The sequence below is a fragment of the Symsagittifera roscoffensis genome, chromosome 6, assembly GCF_963678635.1.
Source record: "Symsagittifera roscoffensis chromosome 6, txSymRosc1.1, whole genome shotgun sequence".
NCBI lineage: Eukaryota > Metazoa > Xenacoelomorpha > Acoela > Convolutidae > Symsagittifera > Symsagittifera roscoffensis.
Window position 1 is genome coordinate 12,522,017 of NC_087067.1, and position 26,163 is coordinate 12,548,179.

General features: G+C 35.1%; 2 protein-coding genes across 2 annotated transcripts in view; one reads left to right on the forward strand and one right to left on the reverse strand.

Moving 5' to 3' along the window:
• LOC134848245 (surfeit locus protein 4-like) overlaps window positions 1-26,163 on the forward strand; it is a 284,837-nt gene that overhangs the window by 134,549 nt on the left and 124,125 nt on the right. The gene's annotated exons all lie outside the window — the stretch shown is intronic.
• On the reverse strand, window positions 15,934-19,748 carry LOC134848597 (sialidase-1-like). The gene is made up of 6 exons (XM_063866113.1): window positions 19,425-19,748; window positions 18,971-19,179; window positions 18,328-18,528; window positions 17,982-18,067; window positions 17,548-17,723; window positions 15,934-16,085 (listed from the first exon to the last, which is right to left on the reverse strand). Exons 1-6 carry the CDS (start codon window positions 19,697-19,699, stop codon window positions 16,055-16,057), a joined length of 978 nt encoding a protein of 325 aa, XP_063722183.1. The 5' UTR covers window positions 19,700-19,748; the 3' UTR covers window positions 15,934-16,054.

Consider the following 26,163-nt stretch of genomic DNA (forward strand, 5'->3'; position numbering starts at 1 on the left):
ATCAACTCGATATGCCCAGTTGTTCCAAAGTTATTAACCAACACGTCTTTTTTCTAAAGTCAAAAATTTTGTCTCTTGTAGGTCCCGCCTAAATTTTTCCGCAATTTTGTTCTTTTCGACCCAAAAATTATTGATCCGAGCTCAGAAGGCCTATAATCTTCTAGTTCAATGCAAAAGACCCGATCTAAAATGCTTTAGTTGAAAAAATTTGCGAAAAACTATGCTACCTGTACCCCTCCGGATTGATGAATCCACCAAATCAAACACGTTAAGTTCGATTTCTCCGCAACCCGGAAGGCTTTCGGGTAGCGGGCTTTAAAACTTGTATATTCACTAGTGGAAGTTGTCCGAACAACTATTTTTACTGTTCTAACTCAAAAATTTTAAAAAAATTTCTGATTTTATAGTGTTTTGTTTTCTCAAAAATCACAAAAATTCGGTTTTTGGCTCCAAAATAGTTCCAACCACTTTCGAGCTAGACTTAACTGGTTCTATCTATTATGGTAGTGCAGTTACGATGAAACACACTACTTTAGTGCTTTTTTCCGTTTCAAAAAGTATCGATATCTCAAAAATCGCGACTTGTGGGGGGATCAAAATATCGCTATTTTGACCCTAAAAACCGGTCTGCTTTCTGTGTTTTTCACTGAAAAACGGTATAAGAGTATTAATATAGGCTATGTAAGAAATAATCTTAGTAATACTATACCCCTCCGGGTTTGTTTAATATCCCAATTAAGGTGCTTAACTCGGATACTCGCAGTTCGGTGAAGGGTCACTACAGTGCAGCACTGTCGAGCCCCCCACAGATTACTATCTTACTATTTGTACCAAAAGGGATACAAAACTTGTTAACCATACCCAACAGTCGATTGTTGTTGTCCTTGAGCCCCTTCTTGTTGCTCCTTGTACTGCTCGCCGGATCAGTCTTCTCCCAAGACCCTTCCGAATTGAGCGCAAATCAGCTGACCCTTCCGGATTGAGCGCAATTTATCATTAACGTGCTTAAATGCTCAAATAACCCTACAGTACAAGCCTCACAAACAGACTACAAAATTGATCGTAACAATCCTGACTGATATGAATGCCTGTAACAACAATATATCTATCAACAACAAACGGGAGGGTCGGATCACATCTTGTCTGGGGGGATGATTTCTACTGATTTTTTACTTTTTTTACTGTTTTTGGTTTTTTCGGTTATTTTTTATGTTTTTTGTTTTTCTTGGGTATTATACTACTTTTTGTTTGGTTTTATATATATCTTTAAGTGTTTTTGGTCACAAACCTCTCAGGGAACGACGGGACCGCGAATCCCCCCACCCTTCCTGGTTCGTGAATTTTCGGTCTTAACTAGGTTAAAAAGCTATTCACGATAATCCGGAAGGCTTCCGCGTTCCGAACAACCCTTCCGCCCCGGCGGCTTAGGCCTATTAAGGGCGTTAATGTGAGCATCCGCTCGGCGCGAAGTGCTCGTTAACGGTTCTGCCGGTCATGATGTTAAAAAAGAATAACACCCAGGAGGGTCATAAAAACATCTATGTAACATTCCCCCGGAAGATACATATCGACGGAAAATAAAACTAAGTCCTAAGACGACTGGATAACGTCTAAATAGAGCTTTACATGCTTTTCACCGTCTCTACCAAGCCAGTACTTTCGGTGGTCTTTTCTAACTTCGGGTCGACAAAAAACGTTACTGCTTTCGGCTTCGGTCAAAACACTCAAATTAACTTAATTACATGCAGAAATAGTGAAATCATGGCTGGGTCTCAGTATTCCCAGACCACGAGGTCACTCCTAAAAACAGGGCTACTACTATTTATTGAATTAATATTGTTTTTGTTCAGTAGATAAAAATCATCATCTCCATCGAAGATGGATCAACCCTTTCCCCCAACTCCTAGCTTCTCATCTTAGTAGAATGAATTCGGATGTTAATTAAATTCAATTCAGGACATGACAGGGAAGCTAAAAGTTCATATAAAATGATAAAAGTTTCAGTCCCGAAACCCCTCCGGATTCTCGAATCCACTGAATCAAGCACGTTAAGCTTGATTTCTCTGTAATCCGGAAGGCTGGATTCCACCCCTCACTGTTGTTAGCAACTGCCTTGCAACTATTGTAGCGGCACCATAGTTGCAATCGGAGCGGTCTTCAGTTTGTCTCTGTTGTTTTTCTATCACAATCTTCGTTGTTCTCATCAGTGCAACTATTGTTGTTGTGTTGCTTTTCAGCTCTTCTGCCAAAATGGCCGTTTCTGACGTTTCTCAGAAATGTTACGTCATCACTTCGAAAATTTAAAATTTCAAAATACCAGAATATCTTGACCTTCACCGTTCTACTAATCATCCGAATAACGTCGTTAATCCTTCAAAATCACTAATTCGGAAGGCTCGCTGCTAAAAATTCCTAAACTGCAGAGATTGCATTTTGTCCATTCTGGTCGAATGTCACACAGTATGTCATCTACATGAACAATAAGTAGCCCCATGCACTATCCGTTGTCTATTTTAGAGCAAAATAGACAAAGTTGTGTCATGCATTCGTAGATTTGCTGCGTGCATAGTCAAGTTTGATACCGTTAGTGAGCTGCATCGCTCAATCCATAAGCGGCAACGAAAAGTTTCCAACAAGGCGTTTTTGGTTTTTGAGCATCGACTGATGGTTGCACATATACTTCACGTTTCATTCTTTGCGATTGGAGAAACGCCTTTTATGTCAATCGTCACTGGTTCCCAGTTATGTGATTTTTTGATGCTCAGTAGAAAATTACATGAAGCTGTTGATGCAGTTGGGGCAAACTTCTCCAGTAGCAGACGCTTCTCCTCTTGATCTTCCCACACAGCTAGTCTTGATGTTGGATCTTTTGTCCCACCAGTCGTCACTTTCCATGTGTCCCCTCATCTCGTCCTCAGGATCCGGTTGCCCACGTCTCCAGCCAAATGATTGCTCACTATCTCGGCCAATTTGAACATATTCCATCACTCCAGCTCCTCTCGTCATGACATTATGAATTCGTTTTGGTTATCCTTCCATTCTGGTACTCCGACAATTTCTGTATGCTGGATCAACTAATGCAGTGACGATGCTATCGGATTCCCAAATCGCGTTTTTAAATTGTTTCGTCGTTTGGGTCTTTCATTATTCGTCACAGTTACTGGCGTGTCGTTTACAAATTCCGGGTAATGAATCAGTGATTCGTTTGAGGTCCATCCACCGTGCGTATTCCATTCCAATTGTCTGGCGTCTTGTGATTGAGCCTCAAAATCAGTCATTCTTAATTTTGTTGACGACGTCTCGCTTCTGTGCCAGTTCTTTTCGATATGTATTTCTTGGTTGCCGATTTGTTCAATTGGGTTTTCTTGTCCTCGTCCTCCGTGATCATTGTTGTTGTACTTGATTCTGCTGCACTTCTTCCACTTCCTTTTCCTTCTGTGGTCTCTGTCCCTTCATTCTCTATCTCCCAACTATTCGTCTCTCGCTCCTCCGTCATCCTCTTCAGTCTGATTTGTCATGTCCTCTTCTCTAAATCGTTCCTCTCTTGGTTAGCTCCGGATCCTTTCTGATCCTGTTGGTGCGTAGTGTCGCTTATTCTGTGTTCCCCCTCCTGACATCTTTTTTCCTCTCTTCCTTTCGTCGTTTGAGCTCTCTTGCTTTTCACTTTTTGCTTCTTTGATGAGTGTTCCTTCTTTGTCCAGCTCGCTCCTCCTCTGGATTTGCCGAATCGCCTCCATGGTCCCAAGCGTCGGAATAACACTTTCCCATCTTTCCAGTTCTCCTTCTGTCATCTGTTTGTTCTCCGGTGGTATCTACTTTGCTGCGTCTTGTAAAACTGGTTTCAACTTGTATCCGTCTCCATCTTGACTATTCGCAATCACACCAAATCCCATGGTCTGATTCATGATCCATGATCTGAAACGTTTCGGCTGTCTCTTCATTTATCGGTGATGTTGTTACCGCAAACACATATCTGCTCCTGGCCATCCCTTTTTCTTCTCCGTTTCTTCTCTCTCTGTTTTTGTCCGTCCTCAATCTCTCCTCGATTATGTCTTTCCCTCTCTCCTTAACTCAACTTCTCACAATTAAATCAACTTTCTTTCTTCTCCGTTTCTCACAAAATAATTAAATATCATATATGGTTTGATCGTTCCTCAAAATTTTGTGATTCATCTCATTTTGTGCTTCTTTGTCAGTGCACGCTTGTAAATTTGGCATTGAGTTTTGTATATTTTATTTTGCAATTGAACGAACTTCGTTTTCAATCCGGTTGCGCTCATTTTCTCAACTTCCAATCAATTAGCCGCAGTCTGTTTAGCCGACTGAATCTTTTTCTCCATGTCTACATATCTTCAATTAATTTGCGTCATCAATTAATTTTCTTCAATTAATATCATTTTGATCTCAGTTATTTTTCTTTCTCTGTCTCTGTTAGTTTCTATAACTTTGGGATCACTTCCTCATTTTTTTCAGCTTTTTATAACTTTCTCCTTATCATTATCCCAATCCCTTGCTGGTTTCACTCGCGAGTAGTGAACATAAATTGAACGTTTCCCATGACGCCAAATTAAAACCCCTTTATCCATCGCAATGATCTTCATTGGCCCCATCCAATTGTTTTTCTCCAGAACTTTTCGATAATATCTAATTAAGTCCCCCACCCGGTAAATGTGTCGAACGCCCCTTCACGTCGAACTCCCCTTTGAAATTCAGCTTTGTCTCATTCTCTATCTTAAAAAACTTTTACCGAGCTTTTTGCACTCTTTGTCGGCCTCACTGGCATTTTCAAATCTTGGTGGTATATCTTCTACTGACCCCCACTTTTTGGATTTGATCTGATAATTCTATGCTAAGAATAAAATCCATTTGCGTCTAGTATTGAACGTTTTACAAACAGAGCATGTGCGATGGTTGCTTCTAGTGAGCACTCCCAAAATTTTTCATTTCTCAGTTTTGTCAGCATTCCTATAATGATACCATTGTATCTCTCGACCATTCCATTGGAAAAGAGCGCATAACCGGCTTTGGTTTTAACAAGACATCCAGAGGTTGACATTAGTAGTAAGATCAGATCATTATTGAGTTCCCCTCCCAAAACATGTAGAATACTTACGGGTGTGCGAAATCGCATGAACCAACCAAACACAAACTGGTTGGCTGGTTTTTCAGATTCTACACAGTGACAACTGAGTAACGCAAAAACTCATCTATCATGTGTAACAATATCATTTTCGATCATCATTCTGCTAGGTCGATTGCCACTGACTCGTTTAAATCTTTACTCGTAGAGTTAATGAATTTATGATATTCACTACTTACCTTTTCAATTAATTCATACCAGACTCTTCAAAGAACCTTTCCATTTTGATTTTATTTGCGTGACCAAATCTAAGATGAATATCTTTGATTCTTTTTCTATCCATCTCCTCAGTACAAATTCTTTCCGTACAATAGATCATCTCTTCTTTTTAAATTTGTTGTTTTATTACAACTTTTGTTTCTCCACCTTTGCTTTCAAAAATGGTTGACCAACACTCGATCTGGTTAGTTTAAAACTTTCTTCTGGGGTCCACATGAGGTTGTTTGGGAAATCTAGTGTCACTTTAAGTTTTTCGATCGCTTCTATTCCAAATAATAGTGAAATATCATCATCAATGACATTCAGTTTTAGTGTTATAAATTTTCCCGCTATCGTAATTGGTAACAACCCCACAAATTCAGCTGGTTTTATACTTCCACTCCCAAATTTAATTTTGCTTTTTGTTTCAAACTTTTTTTTTTCTATTGTTTCCATTCTTCTCCGGTCATTCTCTGTTTATTCTCTCTCCTTTTTTTCAATGACATTGTTGATCCTGCCGCTCCTGAATCGACAATTATGTCAAAATGAATTTCACCATCCCTTTCTTCTTCTCTAATCTCGACTATCTCGTCTTGGTCTGCGAAATAACAAGGTGACGTCTCAATGGACTCACTAATCTGTGCAAAGTTGGATTGATGCTCCTGATCTTCCCCATCACATTTTCCCCAATATCCATACTACTTGAAGTCGCTTGATAACATTGATGAAATTTCTTACTATACCCTGAGTTTCCTTGCTATGTTTGTCCACCTCTTCTTCCATTTTCCATCTTCAATTCATAGTTTGTTCTACAATCTCGCATCCAATGATTCAATGACCCACATCGAAAACAACCTCTCTGCTGAACCGATCTTCCTTTCGCCGATCTGTAACCATCTATTGCTTTTTGATTTGGACCCCTGTTTCCGATGTGGTATACTCTACTCTGGTTCTGATTGAATGAGATATTAGATGTTTAGTTCTCCTTTACCGTAAATCTCGTCAATGTCTGTTCCATAACGACTGGGTCCATTCTTACTTCCATTCTTCCGTTTTTTGTTCCATGCAATGTACTCAATATTAATTTTTGTTGCTTAGTCTTGGTTTGATCCTTGTAGGAGAGCTTTGCAAAATACTCTGTCATTAATTGTCATTTCAGTTTCGTTCATCTACCCCCTAGATCGCTTCATTTTCTTTATGCACTCAACCCAGCTTATCTCCGGACTTTTTTCACATCTTTTCCACTGTCTGTAAGTTTGTGCCGATTTGGTGTCAACTACTCATCCAACTTATCAATTACTTTGGTTATCCTATTTTCAGTTTGTGCCTCGTCTCGATCCATCGTAATAACGACTTTGTTTATTTCTGCATTTGTTATCCCATTCACAATAACATGTGGTACCTGCACTTCCAGTGGGATTTGCGTACAATCACTTCACCATTGCAAACTTTTCCTCCACCGCCGATATTCTTCATTTTCTTTTGATTACTAAATTGGTACGTTTACATCTTTCACCCTGACTCTCGGTGTGTATCTTCTATTCTGTTCTCTCACTCCGTCCACTGCTTCTCTCTTCAAATGCTTCTAACCTCCGTTTTATCCTTTCCAGTTCTAATCCTGCATTCTGTACACTACATTTGCTGGTGCCTACCTCGTTACTCCCCACATACCTCTGTGGAATCCATTTGAGTTGTGTTGTTGTGTCCCCTGTAGGAGTTCCTTCGTCGTTTTCATTCATTTACGATGTCTTTCTCGTTTTCATTGTACTTACCCCTCTTTCGATGCTCAGTCCTCTGCTTGTCATTCGATTTTTTTATAAATCTTTTTGAATTTAACCTCCTGCTACCATGTTGAAGTTTCTATCTTGAGGTAAAACAACTGGATATGAATTGGTTAATTTGTCACAATGGTCTCTCAATTTTTATCCTCTTTCACATAAGCGCTGTGATGCCACAGACGTCTTAACATAATGAACTTGTCCTTTGAAGATCATTCTGTCATACACAATACATACTTACATGAGAAAGTTGATTTTTCTGCAATTTTCCAACAGATGGAGATTCTTCTCGGAGGTTTCACCGTTGGAATGTACCGCAAGTTTTCTGGTTTCACGCGAGTGTTCTGTTTTCGAGGCTGTTTTGACTGCTTTAAAAAAGTGGTTCCAGGCGTCTTGCATCACTCAATGAAGCTTGTTAAGCAAGGATATGTAGGTTACATACAAGTGCCACATGTGGCATCTGCCTGAATCTCTGCTTCTTGTAGTAGTTGGAACATAGTTGAAAGATGCCCGAAGGAAAAAGAGCCCGGCCTGAGGGCACGGAGTGCCCGATGGCGCCCCTTTTGCCGGAGGTCATCTTCAACTATGTTCTAACTGTTGAAGAGTATGTTTTTGCTCTTTCTGAGGGAAATATGCCGGAAAATTGTGAAAGAGCCCGGAAAAGTGTGCGAAACTATGCAAATGATTTCTTTTTTCATTCATGCGTAGTAAAGTTGCATTTTTCATTCATGCCTTGTCGTGAAAGAACATGTGTGAAAAAGCAAAAACATATCCTTCTTAAAATCAAGCGTCAGAGTTTTATAAAACCCTGCACTCAAACAACTGCTAAGATGACTCTTGAAATTGAAGTTTCTCCATTAAAAAAGCCGTATGTCCACCATAATCATCATCCAGGTCTCCAAAGTAACTATACTACCTTTAGTTTGGACCACTCGTAGCGTCGCATTCAAGCAATTTTGGCAATCCTAGTCGTCAACGGGAAACATTGGTGCTCGGATGAACCAACGAGTGACGAGACATCTCACTTTTAGAGATTTTTGACTCGAAAAAGAATTATATTCTCTTATAATAGATTATAATTGATTATACGAGATTATCAGAGACCTCAGGAGATTGTGTCACAGTTTTGTGTCACACAAACAGCCAGTTAGTAAGGGCAAAGCATTTGCTTCTAAGAACATAACAGGACGCCATTTTATCTCCAAAATGAGATCGTTTTCTTCATGAAACATTCGTCGCTTTCAAAATTTCGTCGCTTTCAAAATGATCTTAGCCCTACTCATAACATGAATATTTAAGGACAGTGACACTTTCATGTCAGTCCATCTGATAGTACTTTCATTAAAATAATATCTTTGGTAAAATGTCATTAACGGACTTCACCTGTAATGCAGAAGAGCTGGTCCACATTTGCTTTTTTTCAATATCTGCATGGGGTTGCGGATCAAAAAGCAAGGAAAGACAGTTTATCTGGCAGCCTGTTCCGAATTTTGGCAGCCTGTTCCAAAAATCACGGCTTCCTACTCATAAATTTGCACAGTACTGAAGCAAAAACCCCACTAGTGATTCATATCTCGCTAGGACGCAAGGTAAACAACCCTCTTTTCCTACAAACCGAAGCAGTGACTGCCAAAATACTTTGATTTTGACATTTCGTCAAAAAGAGTTTGAATGGTTCTCTGTCTCTAATACCCAGAGCTTCGTTGAACTTTGTGACTCACAAACCCTAGAATTCAGCAATGCTCTGAGTATTAGATTTAAAAAATCATTTTAAATCTAATACTTTAAATCATTTTAAATCATTTTCAGGTTCTGATTATTGTTCCGACTTTCGATATGAAAGTAACGGAATATTTGTGCTCGGGGTGGGTTTTTTTTTCTTCAGCCAAATTTCGACTTTTTAACTAGCCATCTTTGACGGAGTTTTTTTATATCATTCAAAAGGTATTGTTGTGTTGAGCTCAAATTTCAAAAGATATTTCACCTGTGATCTTTTTTCGTAAAGTTATGGGGGTTTAAAGATTCCCATTTTGGCCAATTTGGGACAATTAACGCGCGATATATTTCGCGCTATTAACGAGTAAGCGGAGAGTTAATCCCTCTTAGAAATCGTTCCAAATTGGTTAAACGAAGCTTATTTGCCATAATTGATTTGTTACAAGTAGCAAAATATATCCTTTTGTACATTATATGGCATGTGGGAAGATGATTTTTATTTAAAAAATTTCAAATTAAAAAAAAATTATTTTGTTTTTTTACTTTTAATTTTTTATTGTTATTACTGCTCCAAAAACCTTAATAGGCAGTCGGAACATTAAGGGCTTCGCCCTGATACGAGCAGTCTTGTTACATTTGGAAAAAAAAATTTACGGAAAAATAAGTTCAAACAGTCACCAGTCTTGTCAACCACAATGAACAATTGTTGTTCCGACTTTCGATACGAAATTAACGGAATATTTGTGCTCGGGGTGGGTTTTTTGCTTCAGACAAATTTCGACTTTTTAACTAGCCATTTTTGACGGAACTTTTTAATATCATTCAAAAGGTATTCTTGTCCTGAGCTTAAATTTGAAAAGATATTTCACTTGTGATCATTTTTCGTTATGAGGGTTTAAAGATTGCCATTTTGACCAATTTGGGACAATTAACGAGCGATATAATTCGCGCTATTAACGCGTAAGCGGAGATTTAATCCGTCCTATAAATCGTTCCAAATTGGATGAACGCAGCTTATTTGCCATAATTGATTTGTTACAAGGAACGAAATCTCTCTTTTTGTACTTTATATGGCGTGTGGGTGGATGATTTTTATTAAAAATTTCAAATTTTAAAAAAAAATTTGATTTTATTTTATTTCATTCAATTTTTTTATGTAATTACTGGTGCTCTATAAACCCCAAAAGGCAATCGGAATATTCAGGGCTTCGCCCTGATACGAGCAGTCTTGTTGTCTTTCATTCTTAATTTTGCCAGTTTTTTTGTCGGCTGATATGATATTAACATTTCGTACACTTCAAAATATTGCAAAAATAAACCGGACTGCTTGTTTATCAAGCAAAACCTTGAATAGTACGACTGCCCCTTAATTGGTCTCGAATAGTTTTTGGGAAATTATTTTTTAGCAAAACTATGAATATAAGGCTAATATCTTTTTGGTGTTACATTTTGAGTCGTGTAGGGAATTATTAAAAATCAATCAGCTGCCTCAATTAATTTTGGATCGATTCTGTTCTGCGGGATAATTCGCCGTGCAGTGTATAAAAAGAAAATCAACTTCTAGAACTTCGCGGATAATTTTTTTGCTTCATTGAGAAGATCAAGGAGATTTTAATCTCTGGATTCAAGCTATGTAAAAAATCATTTGTAGCAGCAAGATCGCTTTGATTTGACATGAAAACCAAAACAGCTGCAAGCTCGCTGCTAAATGTCAGCTAAATCATAATTTGTGACTTTTATGGTTTTTTTTTTAAATTTTGACATTAGCTATTATCCAAAAACTATCTTATTAAGCAAAAGTCTGGTTTGCTTCATTATGCTGTATAGAGGTTGTAACGATTTTCGAAGAAAATCAAGGAATATTTGTGTTCATGTCCTTTTATCCAGGTTTATTTCGACTTTTTAATTAGCCATTTTGATATCATCCGAAAAGTTTTGATATTTCAAGCTTTTATTTTAAGCTCCATAAAAACTTTTTCTATAAACTAATTTTTGTTCAATTTTGGGGGTTTGTAAAATACTAATTTGGGATCCTTAACGCGCACTATGTTTCGTGCTGTTTAAGCTGTAAGCTTAAGTAGCGATAAAATTGAACTGAATTGAGGCCGAAAGTTTGCTCTGATTAATACGTGACCAGACTCAAAAATGTCAAATTTCAGTTATTATAGCGTGAGTAGGGTTACGATGAAGAAAAAAAATTTTTCGCTTCACCCTAGCACGAGCAGTCTTGTAATTACTTGTCATTGTTCGGACTGTTTTCGAAGAAAGTGACGGATGTTTCGTGCTGGGGTGTTTTTTTCTCGAGACAAACTTTGTTTTACTAACCAGTCAATTTGACAACAATCTTTGTTCAATCTGAAAAGTATTGTTGTCCTGAGCCCAAAGTGGAAAAAGATACTGCACTAGCGATTGTTTTTATTAAAAGTATGGGGGCTTAAGTTTGACTAATTTGGGACAATTACTGCTCAACCTAACTCGCGCTGTTCTGCAGAGAATTAATCATTTGTCTAAATTGATCCAAATAGTTTTGAAGCATGATATGTGGACTAATTTTTTTTGCTATATGAGAAATGCATTACTATGTACTTTAAATCACATGTGCGGAGATGCTTGAAAACTTTTTTTTTCAGTTGATTTATATTTTATGAAAAATTCTTTAACATTTTCAAAGAAAACACTGCTTCATGAGCCTGAAAAGGTGATCTGAATATTCATGGCTTCGCCCTGATACGAGCAGTCCTGTTGTACATAAAAGGACAAAATCTGAGTCCTTTGCTTGTCAAGAATGTCCTGATCAAAGGTAAAATATATCCCCAAAGCAAATTTAGAGGTTCTATTTTGTAACCTTCACCAAAAACTTGAAGCCAAAAAATGAGTATCTAAATTTGAAAAAAAAACTTTTTTTTGTGAAAATTTTGAAGTCGTATTTCTTGAGATATTGGTTCGTCATTTTTTGTCCTATAAATACATTTTTAAAAGTCTTCAGCTTTCATGGTCGAACATAACAAACCCTTCCTTTTGCGGTTGGTAAGAAAACTTTTCAGTAGCAGAACTAGTATCCTGACAGGCCGAAATGCTGCAATATGATTTGCAGGCCTGCAGAGCTCTGCATTTTCTTCTCAACTTCTGTATCGTCTATGAAATTATCTATTTTAAGCAGCTTTTAGTTTGACGACCCTCTATGACGGAAATTGTATTGAAACTGTCATTAATTTTTGTTAAGTAAATTGTTGCAATTTTAAGGCATGAACTTAAATAATCCGCTCAATTTGATTTTAAAAAAATAGTATTTTCGCTTATTTTCTTCTATATTTTAATATTTTGATTCGCAGTTAGCGATCGAACCAATTGATATTCTTTGACAGGACCTGGCTGATCTTGTGTAACAAAAAATTTGATTAGCTATCATTCTCATTTTTAATCTACAAATCCAATTATCTGAGGCGAATAATTTCAAATTGACCTGATCTGCTAAACTAATTAGAAGTCAATTTCTTGTTTGACAGGTTTATAGTTGTATTAATCAAATTGACGTACATGGCTTACATAAAGCTAGCTTACTAACCCCACTTCCCTTACAGTTTACGATTTCTCCCTAAGTTTTTTACTGTTGAACGGGCGAAAGTTTTGCTCGGACCAGGACGGAGCCTTGAATGCTTTGACTGCATGATCAAAAACCAACACCTCACATGATATGTAAAGCGTAAAGTGATTTTTTTTGCACTTATTATAGCATAAGTAGACCATTTAGCATGCCTGAATTCAGTTTTGAAGGATTTCTAAGATGCATTTATTTTACGCTTAAGCGTTAATTGCACGAAAAACATTGTGAACCTTTATAAGTCCTCATTTTCACAGGTGAAATCTATTTGATGTTTGATATCAGTATATCAAAACCCATCGGATGATATAATAGATTTCCAAAATAAGAGTTAAAAAATCAAAATTTGTCGCGCGGTTCAAAAGCACCCGGGCATAAACATTCAGCCACTTTCTTTGAAATTCAGAATAATAATGATAAATGGTTTCAAGAGGGGAACAACACTTCTCATATTTGTAAAAAAAAACCCGATCTGTTTCTTAAATTCAATTGGTTATTAAAAACAAACTTATATGAGAAAAGTTGATATTTTTTCCTCTCCAGGATCTTCTTCTTTTTGAGCAGTACCGCTTCAAGAAAAACCTATTATGCATATTCTTTTACTTGTGCTCAAATATATTAAGCTATTAAACAAACTTCAAAAATTTCGAAACCCCATCTTAGAAAAACATCAAAACAACAAATTAGTTGGCTAGAAAAAGTTTCTATCATGCTATTTTTCGACCAGTTTTTTTGACAGTTATTGTCAACTGTTTTAGGAAGCTCAATTTCAAAAGGATGACGATTTTTTGACAGAAAAAGTGTTCAGTCGAAGCCAGTTTTAATTTAGATCAAAACGAGGCCATTGAGGTGCTTTTGTATCACTGAATGAAAAATATCTATTTCACTGGACTGGCCAACCCATCTTAACTCAGGGTTCCAATTTTTGATCTAATTTGATTTTAATTATTTAAAAAAATTGAAGCCCTGAGTCATTATGACTAGCATTTTTTACTAGAATTGGTCGTGGCAAAGCTTTTTTCACTTCTATGAAAGTGCATTGAGTTAAGATGGGTTGACCATTTCAGCGAAATCTGTTTTTCTCAATCAGCGGTACAAAAAATAATGGATATAACTCGAGAAACTTTTTTTGAAAAGCAGGAATAAATTATGGTATACCACAGAGACCGTTTTGAGCTAATTTCTATTCATTTTATAGGTAAATGACTTACAGAAAAGCAACAGCCCTCAGCAAATTATAAACTTGTTTTTTATGAGGAAAATACACTTCAAATTAATTTTTCCATTAAAAGGTCTTTAAGCAAATTATCAAAACATTTTGGACGAAACTAGTTTTGCTTCGCATGCAGCAAATTAACCTTCAACACAGAGAAAATCAAAAATTGTTTTTTTTGATGAAAAAATTCTGTTAAATTTTCTACAGATTTAACAATCAGTGACGCAAAAATAGAAAAACTCAATTGTTTCAATAATCTTGGGATAATTTTAGATAAAAAAGTGAGCCTAATAAGTTCTATAGAAAAAGTAAAAGGCACTGTGGGCATTTTTCTAGATTGAGAAATTTTTATGACCAAAACTGAACTGGTTTTTTGGCCTATATTTTTTTCAGTCGATTTTACAGCACGGAATTTTCGTTTACGCTACAACTAATAGAACTAAATTGGAAAACCAAGAATTACTACTGAAACGTCTTGTTATTTGCTTATGTAAAAGAAAAAAAATTGAGTCAAGCAAAAACAAAAGACAACAAAAAAAACTTATACTAGTAGATAATGACATACTTAAGAAAGGCTAAAATTTTTAAGCCTCGAAATATGGAGTGAATGCCAATCTGAGTTTTTTGTCAAGTAAATACTACAAAAAATGCATCAAAAGGGCTCCACTAAAAGAATATATCAGTAACAGCTACACTGCTCTAATTTTGCAAATATGATGAAATGTTTTAATGACCAGGAGCTAAACAACTTCAACTATCAGTTTTTAGATAATTATTATAGAACTAATAGCGACATGATCAATCAGGTAATTTTGAGCCTCACATTAGTGATTGTGATTTTGCTTCCTTTATTAGTTTTTTTCTTGCAAGCCATCAACTTCTAGTTCTACCAAAGAATAAAAACTTGCTCATCCATTTTTTTGTGAGAAAGTTGGGCTCTCAGCCCAAACTTTACCCTTTTATTTCAAAAATCCTTAATTCTTGATATTCAAAAATAACTGTAGTTGATTTGCGCTCTGATACGCCCGAAAAAAAAAACAAAGTTTAATATTTTTGCGCTCTCTCAAATGATATTTAATTATTAGTTTTTCAATTGCATTTCACTTGAAAACAATTTCGTTATCATTATGATTACTATAGTCATGATTATTTTTACGATTTTTAAAATAATTATAGTTATTATCACATATCCAAAAATAATTGTGGAAATTTAGATATTCCAAATAACGCTTTATTCGATGAGAAACGTATCAATTCCCACACAAAATTCTCATGGACTTCAATTGCTACTTGGTTATCCAAGACAAAAATAATCCGTCATGATCCATCACAGAAAATTCAGACCACCAAATTGATTCTTTTGTCATTAGAAGTCCATATTTTTGAACCAAAATCGATTTGATTTTGTCAAGATAATTTTTTGTAAGCATTTATGTTTAGGGGAAAAAATCAATTATAATCGATTGTCCTTACGAGGCCAAACTGTGCACTGGATAGGCGCATAATTTTGTGTCTGTATGTTCCTGGATTCCAGAGACAAGTCTTTAAACTTGTTAAAATTTTGTCGGAACGATCAAAGGAAAGTAAAGAACAAAAAAAAGAACAAAGGGAGTGTCCTTTTTGCGGAATCCGCTCACAATGTACAAAATGCACAGTTTGGCCTGGTAGTGGTAAGTTATTATCTTAAGAATTAAGTTTTGTTTATTTTGCAGAAAGTCTATGCCATGTCTTTTACATTATAACAAGCAAGAGATTTAAAAATTCAAACTCACTAAACCGTTCAATCCTCTTGCTTACATAGTTTTTCTATCCCACTTCCCCTCCAATTTACAATTTACCCCTCCCTTTCATAAGTTTTTTACTATTGAATACTCAATGCAAACTCCACTTATTTTACAACCGGAGGGGATGAGTAAAAGGGGGTGCGGTAAAAGACCTGGAGATTACATTGAGTATCCAGCCCCCTCGCATTTCAATCATTAAGCATCAACCGTTCAACCATTCTTGTACTTGGGGGGGGGGGGGGGGGGGGGGTAATCCGGAGGGCGAATGGCGATTGTGGTACCTTAACAATAGTGAGAACAAAAATTGCAGCCTTTTTTCGAAAGTAAGAACAATAAAGTTTTTTAAATTTTTTTTGCCCTGGGATATATATGTTTCTATCAATTTCATCTAACATGATTCAGCATTTGTTTTATTCAATAATTCGCAATCTCAGTCAATCGGCCATACATATCCACAACAGCCATACTTATTGTCCATACATTCCCAATTTGTCTTTCGTACACAATATAGACAAGGGCAGTGTCCCCCCTTGGGGTCATAGTATGGCTTAGTGGCCACAGAAGAGTAGTCAGATGGACCTGGGAAAATAAGGAGTGAGTTTTTCCAATGATTGGCCGAGATTAGTGGACCACTGACAGTGTCATATCGACCCTGAAAAACGAGAGACTGTTTTATAACCAAACGAAAAATATTGAACGCTTTCAATAAAAGATATCGATCTTGTTAACTAATGATTTTATAACATTGGTTCGGCCCAAAATCTGATTGATTTTGATGACGTTATACGGTTTTATTACATATTTTTGTGCTGAAAATCTATTGTATTAGGACCCAAAAGCATGGTTTTCAACATAGTTTTGGCTTGGCTTTTCAACTTGATTTATATTCATAATATATAAATTATGAATAAAAATTATGAAAAATATTCAAAAGCACATAATTTTCAAAAACATGTTTTATCAGAAAAAAAATGATTTAAATCGATTTGAATTGAAATTTTAGTCTATTAAATAGATCTTTTTGACCCAGAAAGTCTATTCAAACCAATTTAAATTGATTTCGTTGAGATTTTGATAAATTTCACGACTAAAAATCCATTTAAATCAATTTAAATAGAATTTTTAGGCAAATAATTTTTTTTCTACCGTAAAAATCCATTCAATCCATTCTAAACATTGAAGGGGACCCATTAACACCATTGAAGGGGACTCATTAGCAAGCAGTGGGGCGAACTCCCGAAAAGAAAGAGCATTCTCGCCACCGCCCCTTCTAGATTCTGATGCTGCCTCTCAGCTTCTGGACCAAAAAATTACCTTTAGAAAAATTTTCTCGATGCTCATCTTTTGCCGACCAGTCCTAAAGTTCTCAACTAAAACAAAAAATTTTGGCAGCAATATTGACCAAAAAGGAAAATGCCTAAAATTCCAGTGTTTTTGGTAAGGCTTTCTACGAAAAAAAAAAATCTCTTTTTGACCAATTTTTTCAATAAGGAGGAACAGAGACATCAAAAAACATAATTGTGTCGTTTTGTATGTATCAATTTGTATGATTTCAAAAACGGTCCTTGGAGTTTTTATCCCTTTTCTTAAATACAAGCCTATCCATGCAGATCCACGACTACAGATTCGCCCCTGCATTTATTTGGCCTTCTCTAATGTTGTTGGATAGTTTGAAAGTTTGAACAATGGATATAACCTTATTTGACTGACTCTTTCATTGATCATTTCCCATTTGGTTTTGCCCGATGGTGTTGGTTCATTCATAATAAGTTAAATGAGTTCTCAAGATTTGATTTTCGAAACTCGCAAATATGTAAGTATTGCTTGGAAAAATTGATGACTGGATTGGTGTCACAAAACAGTACTTCAGGGTGATAGTACTCGCCCTTTGGTTGGCGAGTATGTCGAACCCCTGTTAAATTCCAGACAATTGATACAAAGCTTACCTTTTTTCTGGCAATAATTAAACCGAATTTGGATTTGGCCGACCTACAAAAAGTTTATCGATTTTTCTATGAAAATCATTTCCCCCTCCCCTCGCAAAAACACTGGAACTGTCGCTCTTTAATCATACGCAAGTAAAAGGATTTTCAATTTCCAATTAACTTAGTGACCTGTTGTTAGCGTTATTCGGGTTCGTGAACAGCAGAGTTTTGTTGTCAAAAAGTGCCAATCCAGCCGCACACGCTGGGTCCGGCAGGTCTTCGTTGATGCGAACGAACTCAGTCGGAAACGTCTCGCCACCATCCTTCGAAATCATCGTCATTCGGCATGGACAGTGAAAATGGTTCTGCATCAAGTTCTTTTTTAGCTTTTTTTATAAAAAAAAATTGATCAATCAATTGTGTTGTCGCTTATTTGCTACTATTTGCGATTCAATATCAAAAATATACTTAATCCCTGTTAAAACTGGATCCCTGTTAAAACTGGGTTAGAAAACCGTAGTTTGTAATAACCGACTTTTAATAATATTAGCTTTTATATTATATTTGCATAGATGAAAATAGATTTTGTAGGATTTCGTACAAGTATAATCAGATAGGAAAACTAAAAAAGATCCCTGGTTCCTAGCATTGACCATCAAATCTCCATTTGGCAATTCTACCATTGTAACTTCATCGGGTAAATAATCACCTGAAATCAGACTCCAAAATTTACTTGAATAAGCTGAATCTATAGCTCAAACCACATATCTTTCATAAAAATAAAAAACATTCACAGTTTTTTGATCCGAATTACTTGAATGATTACTAACAAATTATTCTCAGTTTATCTAGCTCACTCGCACGAAAAAACGCACACAAATACTTCTTCCATTTCGCTGTAAACAATCTTTTCCCGCAAAATGAAAAGTAGGAGTTTTTGTTTCAATCAGTAGAATTTTTGCCACCTACCTTCGACTTTGTCTTGCTCAAATGGGATACCCAAATGGGGTTTCCCTAAAGTCCAGTTGTCGCCGTGGTCGTCACTGAAAACACAGTAAACTCCATCGACCAAAATGGGTTCGGTATGTCCGCATGCAATTAGGCGTCCTTTGTTAGGAGGATATCTTTTTTGAACTCCGAGAGACGGTCCGCCACAGTATTCAAAAGCTCCTGCAAAAAATACAAAAAGACAAAAAAAATTACGATTCATATACATTTTTCAAAATATATTCAGCCACTGAGTAAATCTCAATTGCTCAAATTTAACCAGCAAAACTGATTGCAATCACAAAACTGCTAATTTTCCGTTAATTTGGTTTTTTGTTGGAAGTTTTAATAAGCAGCGCTTGTGGTGAGGTTTTCAATGGTTTTCTGTGGCATTGATTGTCGTAATTGCATTGATTGAGATTAGGAAAAAATCTCGTAATCAATTTGAAGCCGAAGTCACAAACATCTTTGTCATATTTTACTAAGCTCACTATCGCCATAACTGAGTTTTTTAAACTGCATTCCCATTTGTCGTCGTTTTTTGCCCAAAAGATGAAAAAATTTTCAAAAACTATTTTTTTCTTCTTGTTGCTAAACTTACAAAAACTGCATGTAACTTATTAACCTATTTGAGATGAGATGTTGACTGGCTTAGACCAGGTTCGACCATCGTCCAGTGATTTGCTGACGTAATTGGACCACTTATTTCCCGGACAATCTTTAGAACAGGCGGTGAAAATGACCAGGATAGATCCTTTCTCTGCGTCCACAATCAAGTTGCCCATGAAAATTTTGCCACTGTCAGGAGACTCAAAAATAGTTGAGATCGGCGACCTAATGGAAACGTAAGTCGTTTTTGTAAACACCTTTTCGATTTTCGAAAAAAAACCCAGCGAAATATTAATATCCCAGTTGAAATATTAGATATAAACTCTTTAAAAAATTCATCACAAACTTTTATAAACGTTCACAATTGGAACATTCAAAGTTTTGCTTTGAAAAAACGAGCAGTCAATTTTAAATTTTTATGCTGCACTAATAATAAATAACGTAGAAACTGCTCAAAACTGCTTTCGTACCAAGTGATGCCATTGTCCTCCGAGTACTTGTAGGCGATGTTCTTGGGAACCCCGTCGCTAGTTCCTCCGAGACGCTGCTCCAACACCACAACCAACGTGCCATTCAGAGGTCCAATTGCAACCACTGGGATCCGGTAGTTTAACCCAGACTGTGGAAACCCATTTTGCATAACTGTTACGTCATACACCAGCACAGGGTTCAAGTCACGTGGGAAGGCTACCTTAATAGCCAAAAAACAAACTAGCAGGAAAACATCTGCCTTAAGTGCCTTCATTATCAATAAAAAACGGATGAAAGATTCGAACAGATGTTTTGTCAATGAATTAAGTTCCACTTGATTGGATAAAACAAATTTGATTTTACTGTTGATACAATGTCTGAGAATGATAATTTTGCATAAATGATGTTAGAATTTGCTGGTTACTTGAAATTGCTGGCCTCGAGATGTAAGTTAGCCATTATAAGGATGGCTAATTGGTTTAAAAGCGACCCCGTACCCAGAAAATTTTCTGTGCAAGTTCTGAAATTCTCAAAATTTTACATATATTGATTCTTAGATCTGAAATTTTTTATTTCAGATCTTGAAAATGTGAAACTCAGATCTTAAATAGAAATCTTCAGATCGAAATAACCTTGAAAATCAAAATTTCAAATCTGAAATTAGATCTGAGAAGCCCTTTGTTCAATTATGATTTATGCAACTTGAGCAAACCATTTTTTATTTTTTTAGTGTTTCTGAAATACACACTTGTGTTTAACTTACTTAGCGGTAAGAGAAGCTTCCAAACAATTTCACAGACAGTTTTTTGAACAAAATTTCTTGTTAAACCGTCTTATAATCTTTTTCGAAAACTGTAAGAAGGACTAAAAACTTTTTGATATCAAGAATTGATTTTTCAGATTTGAAATAACCACGAAAAACTAAATTTCAGATCAGAAAAAGCTTTTTTTCAGATCTGAAATTGGATATGAAATAACCCATTCCTAAAGTATCCAAGCGTTATTTTAACATTTCACAACCCATTTCAGATCTAAAATTAAGATCTGAAAATGATTATTTCAGATCTGAATTAGAACAATAACTAGGTACGGAATCTCATCTCGCAACAAGAACCACCTCGCAACAATTTTTTGAAATTGAGCATGGGTGATGCGGATTTTGAAATTGAGTTTGGCTGGTGCGGATTTTTGAAAGCTTGGGTGGTGAAAGAACAAAAAAAGAATAAAGGGAGCGTCCTTGTTGCGGATTCCGCTTACATATCTCAAAATCCACAGTTTGGCCTCGTACTGTTGATCAGATGAGCTTTCTTTTCGATTTAAATAAGAATTAAATTGGGCAAAGAAAAGATAAGAAACAAGATTAGTTCAAAAATAAGGGGAAAAAATTTCACGCGGAAAAAAAATTCCCCTATTTTTCCTAAATAAGGGGGAAAAATTCTTGATATAAATACTCCAAAAATTGGGGGGAAAATTTCACGCGCATTATAAGGCCTAAGGGCCAGATTTTGCTAAGATTTTTGTCCTTTTCGTTTCAATTTCAATTTGGAATGGTTTCTAAGCATGAATTATTCACTCTTATGGAAAATAGGAAAAATATTGCCATTTGATTATCCACAACTCAACAAACTTGCTATTTTCGGAAATCCATTGCTATTGAAAAATAGTCAACATGAAAAGTTTTGAGCTCAGAAGAACGATATTTTTCAGATAGTTTGAAAAAATTCAGTCCAAAAACGCTAAAACTAAACTTCGAAATTGGCGTGAAAAACAACACTTTAAGCGGAAACGTATCATCATTGTATTCAAAGATTGGAACAATAAAATTCGGTATTTCAGATGCTGATTTTAAAGATGGATAATTAGATACTTTCAATTAAGTAATGATTAAGTTGGTCCGACTACTTTTTGAACGAAGTGAAGGACTACGGCGTATAGGTTTGTTTTGTCCTCCCGATATCGCCAATCTCAAAGAAACTCGTAGAGAGTATAGTGTGATATCATATTCAGACCGTTTTGTTTGTAACATGTGTTCCAAAAAAAGGTTTCATAGTGTTGAGAAAACTGGCAGAATCTTCTTCGTTTTTCAGACTGGATCATCATGAAATTTACGAATGACACTCAATTAATGAAAATAAATGTCAATTTACTTTTATTACAATAGAGACGTTCTTTCAGCTTTCTTCAAAAATATTGATAAGTTTTTATGTTTAGTTCAAAAGCGTTTCAATGAAAAAAAACCACTAATTGAAATAACTTTTATATTCGAATTTACGATATTTATTAGCTTGTTCATTTTGATGATTGTGGCCCAAACATATTCTGTTTAATTTTGACAGCAACCGGTTATTTCTGATCAGGTAAATTGTTTTCTAGATGAAATAACTTTCATTTTGAGTACTAGGCGTTTAAAAAAGCGCTTCATGAGTTTAAAAAGTAAAAAAATTTCAGTTCACTTTTTGCTTTCTAGATCATCATTATTAGAAAAATGCTAAAACGTATCTAAAATTTTTTTAATGCTCAAGCTAGTTAAAATTGCACATAATCAGTACTAAAAAATGATTAAAATTTTCAAAGCCAACAATAAAAAAGTATTGAAAAGATTTGATTCTTGAAAAATGTTTCAATTGAAATGATCTTGAGCTTTTTTTTCAATTATGAGAAAAATTAAGATGAGGTTATTATTCTTGATGAGTTACAAATACGTTAGAATGAATTGGCTTGAACCATATATTTAGCCATTTGTGCGAACATATATCATCTTAAAAAGGCTTAACATCAGTACTGTATAAGTCTGCTATACATAAAATTGAAAAATAACTCGTTTTGCCGCAAAAAACGATTGGTTAAAAAACAACCCAATTTAAGGAAAACTATCGTCAGCAATGCAAAAAGAATAGCTCCAACAGAATGACTATCGGTAAATCAGAGACGATTCATCAAATAAATTTTTCAAACAGTCTTTAATGTAAAATTTTGTTTGATGTGTCTATGTTCCGGTATCATGACTATGAAAGCTTTTGTAAAAATCCCTATAATGCAACTCCTTGCCAGAACAAATGATCCAAGTTTTTTTCAGCGGAATTAAAATAACTTGAGCAAACGCCCCATGATCCCATGATTTTTTTCTTTATTAATTTTGCTTTTTTGAAACAAATTACCAATGCCAATAAACTCAAATTGGAAATTACTGGACAACACGAAAACTAGTGCGAAGTGCTGAGTTTCGAAGTTGTTTTTATTGAAAAAAATTGAAACCTTTTGTTTCAGCTAGGAGAAAAATTAAGAAGGGTTATTTATCTGTATAAATTACAAATAAGTTAGAATGAAGCGGCATACAGCGTTTAATTAGTCGTTCGTGGTTTTTTTTCCTGCCAACATAAATTATCTTAAAAAGATGTATACTTAAACTTGATTTGAAAAAAAAACTTGCTTTGAAAACTGTAGAAATCTGAGATATTCTCTTTTCAAAGATATTCATCAAAAGCTCGGGTTATGCTCGAAACTCTTAAATTTTTTCGCACTTTTGCTCAAAAACTTAAAAATTTGTCTGAAGAAAATTGGTTTCTTAAGTTTCTGGCGCTTTCTTATAATATGAGATCTGGTTTCTTTGCGGCGAATACGTTCACTGAAAAACGAAGTCTTCGGAAACACATGAACAATTGAAAGAGGAAAGCGTTGTGGAACTTTTTCCTTTTATAACGATACGACACCCCCACCACACAAACTATACGATAACGTTTTTATGCAGCATTTTCCCTACATTTTCACCTGAACGAGTTTATAGAGTCCATAATAAAAATAATTCTCGAACATTTTCGAACTTTTTTCTCTAAAATTGGGTTCCATTTAGACAAATTTTATGAGAGCAGAAAATCATTAGAACTTCATCAGACTTTCTTAATTTTAAGTTATTTTGAAAGTTTCAGACTCTAAACTAGATCTTCGACACGGGCGATTTCGTTTGATCAAATATAGGCAAAAAAACGGTGTTTTGATGTTGTTTTTTTTTCATTAATTGGCCGTATTTTTTTAGCTTAGTTTCGAACCAATTTGACCCCTTTGAAGGTGCAACCAAAATTTCAGAAATTATACCATTAAAACTCTGGAAGAGATCCGTTCAATTTTTGCACCCTTCATTCTTTTCCTTATGCAATCTTAATTTGCTCAAGACGAGCAACATAAAAAACTCAATTTTAATTGATTCAAGGAGCTATAACAAATCAGTTTTTATGAGCCTGCTAAACCAAAAATTGAGAAAAGTTCGGTAGACTGTAAAACAATCCAATTTAAGAAGACTATCATCAGCCTTCTAAAAAGAGAGGATACTGAAAAAGTTTTTTTTATAAACACCGTACAGTGTAAAAAATTTGCTTGATGATTTTCATGTTCTGGTTTTTTTTATTAAAAATGCATTTTTCAAATTTTCTCATACAAGCATCTTCCTCCTTAAGCAAACGCCCCGTGGTTTTTTCTTTTTCTTTTGTTTTTCAGCGAAATTAACCAAACTTTTGAAACTTTGTTGATTTTGCAGATTGCAATTGACATGAGACTCAGACAATTAACATAAAATTAACTGCCCATAACTTACAAGGAGAACATATGAGATGGAAAACTGTCTCGTTTGATGAAACATGAAAACAATTTTTTCATATTTTGTCCATCTTCTCAATAGTGTTCATTGAGTTTCAGGTTTCGACCCATAAAAAAACATGTATTTAACAGTCCTTTTTTGTTATGTTGAGGTTTTGCTTTGCGTAGTTTTCTGATATGTTTTCAAATCTTGGTTTTTGTTTTCAGCTTTTGTGTTTTTCAAGATAAATCTTTTCTATCCCCTCTGATATTTTTTATTTTATCTAGATAATTTTCGTATTCTTTAAATTTAACAGTAAATTTAAATGTAGCTGAAGTTTGAAGTTTCAGTTTTGAGAGCCTCTTATTTGCTGGTTCGTACAATTGTTGTGGACACAGTTCCTTTGTAATCATAATGAGTTTTTAAAAAAAAGAAGTTTTTTGCCTTCTGAGAAATCGAAAAAAAATCTTTTCTCTTCAAGCCAAAATTCTGGAAATTTTGACTAATTTTCAACAAGAATGTATAAACTTTTAAAAAAACAGAGTTTTAATAGAACAAAAGTATTATCATAGGAATTAGTAAAATCAAACAATCAAGTTTTCATCCTTGAATTATACTTCACAACATTAAAGACTTTTATTTACACTTTTTTCGGGTAAATTGCGACTCTAGGAATAACATTTTTTTTCAATTATTTGCCGATAATTTGAGAAATACAAACCTTGATAAATCTCACTTGTACTCTTAGTCGCTTAAATTTCACACCCACACGCCACTTCAAAAACGAAAGATATAATTCAATAATAAGGATAATTGACTAAAACATATGTAACTGCCATACAAGGAGGTTCCGGGATTTCGTGACCAATGCTGACGGTAATGGAATTTAAATTCCACAGCAAAAAAAAACGAAAATTACTCTGCAACGCAATCCACAATCCAGTTTTTTTGCTGTATAGGCTTCTTGTCGGATAAAAGTTTTTTTGTTCCAAATTTCAGGGTTTACTTTTTCAGACCATTTTTGAAAGAGTTTTTTCTCTTGGGATCGATCTTTGGATCATTGTTTGCCCCGCAGAGCTCGCACAGAACTATATTATCCTATCACCAGCTTAGTAGAACTGCTCGTTTTATAAATTGACGCTGAAAGCTTAATTATTTGCGTATGGCAATTTATTCGTAACTATAAAATCATTCCAAACCATTTGGTCAACACACGACTCGATTCCTTACACGATTCAAAAACTAACACTTAAACTTTGATATTATTCAATCTACAAAAAACACTGCTCAAGATGCTTTATTGAGAATTCGGAGCATTAAGGGCCTTGCCCTGATACGAGCAGTCTTGTTAAAAGCTTACTACATCTTATCTATTCAGAAACATGATAATTTTTGCGTATTTCGAATTTTGAAGAAAGAGACGGAGTATTTGGGCTCGCGGTAATTTTTTTCTCCGACAAATTTCGCATTTCTAATTGGTCATTTTTGACGGAAATTTTTGTATATAAGCTGAAAAATATTGTTGTCCTGAGCTCAAACTCAGAATGATTTTCACCTGCGAACAGGTTGCCAACTTGACCAGCTTGGGATGATTTACATGCGATACGATTTAATCCGTCTTAAAGATCAAACCCAATAAAATTTGTGAACCTTCTTTTATCAATATCATGTACTAACTAACTTGACATTGTAAAATAAATTTCTCGAGCAATTGAATACAAAAACGACTATTTTTTGTCAATAACTTTATGAAAAGCTTCCTTGCGTCTCGAAGAGTTCAATAGTGGTTTAACTTGCACTTGTTTTTAATTTTAAGCCCTTTTCAACCTTGTACGGAAGAGTTTTCGAGAAGTCTTGCATGAAATGCTAAGCTTAGTTTGTTATGCAATTTGCAAATTCTACTTGAATCTTTTGTTGAAGGAAAAAGCATTTATACTGCCAAAACAATTTTGAAAATTTTGATGAAGGAGGAAAAAATTCTCTAATTTTTGTATAGTGTTTCTGGTTTTTTATCCAATGTAAGGCACAAACTTGGTTGAGCAATTTTTTTTTATTAGCTTGACCTGTTTAGTGACCAATCAAAATCAAAAATTTTAAGGTTGGTTTTTATTTTTATATCGTGATTCAAATTATAAAGTAACTGGTCTTAACGTTTTAAAAACTTTGGT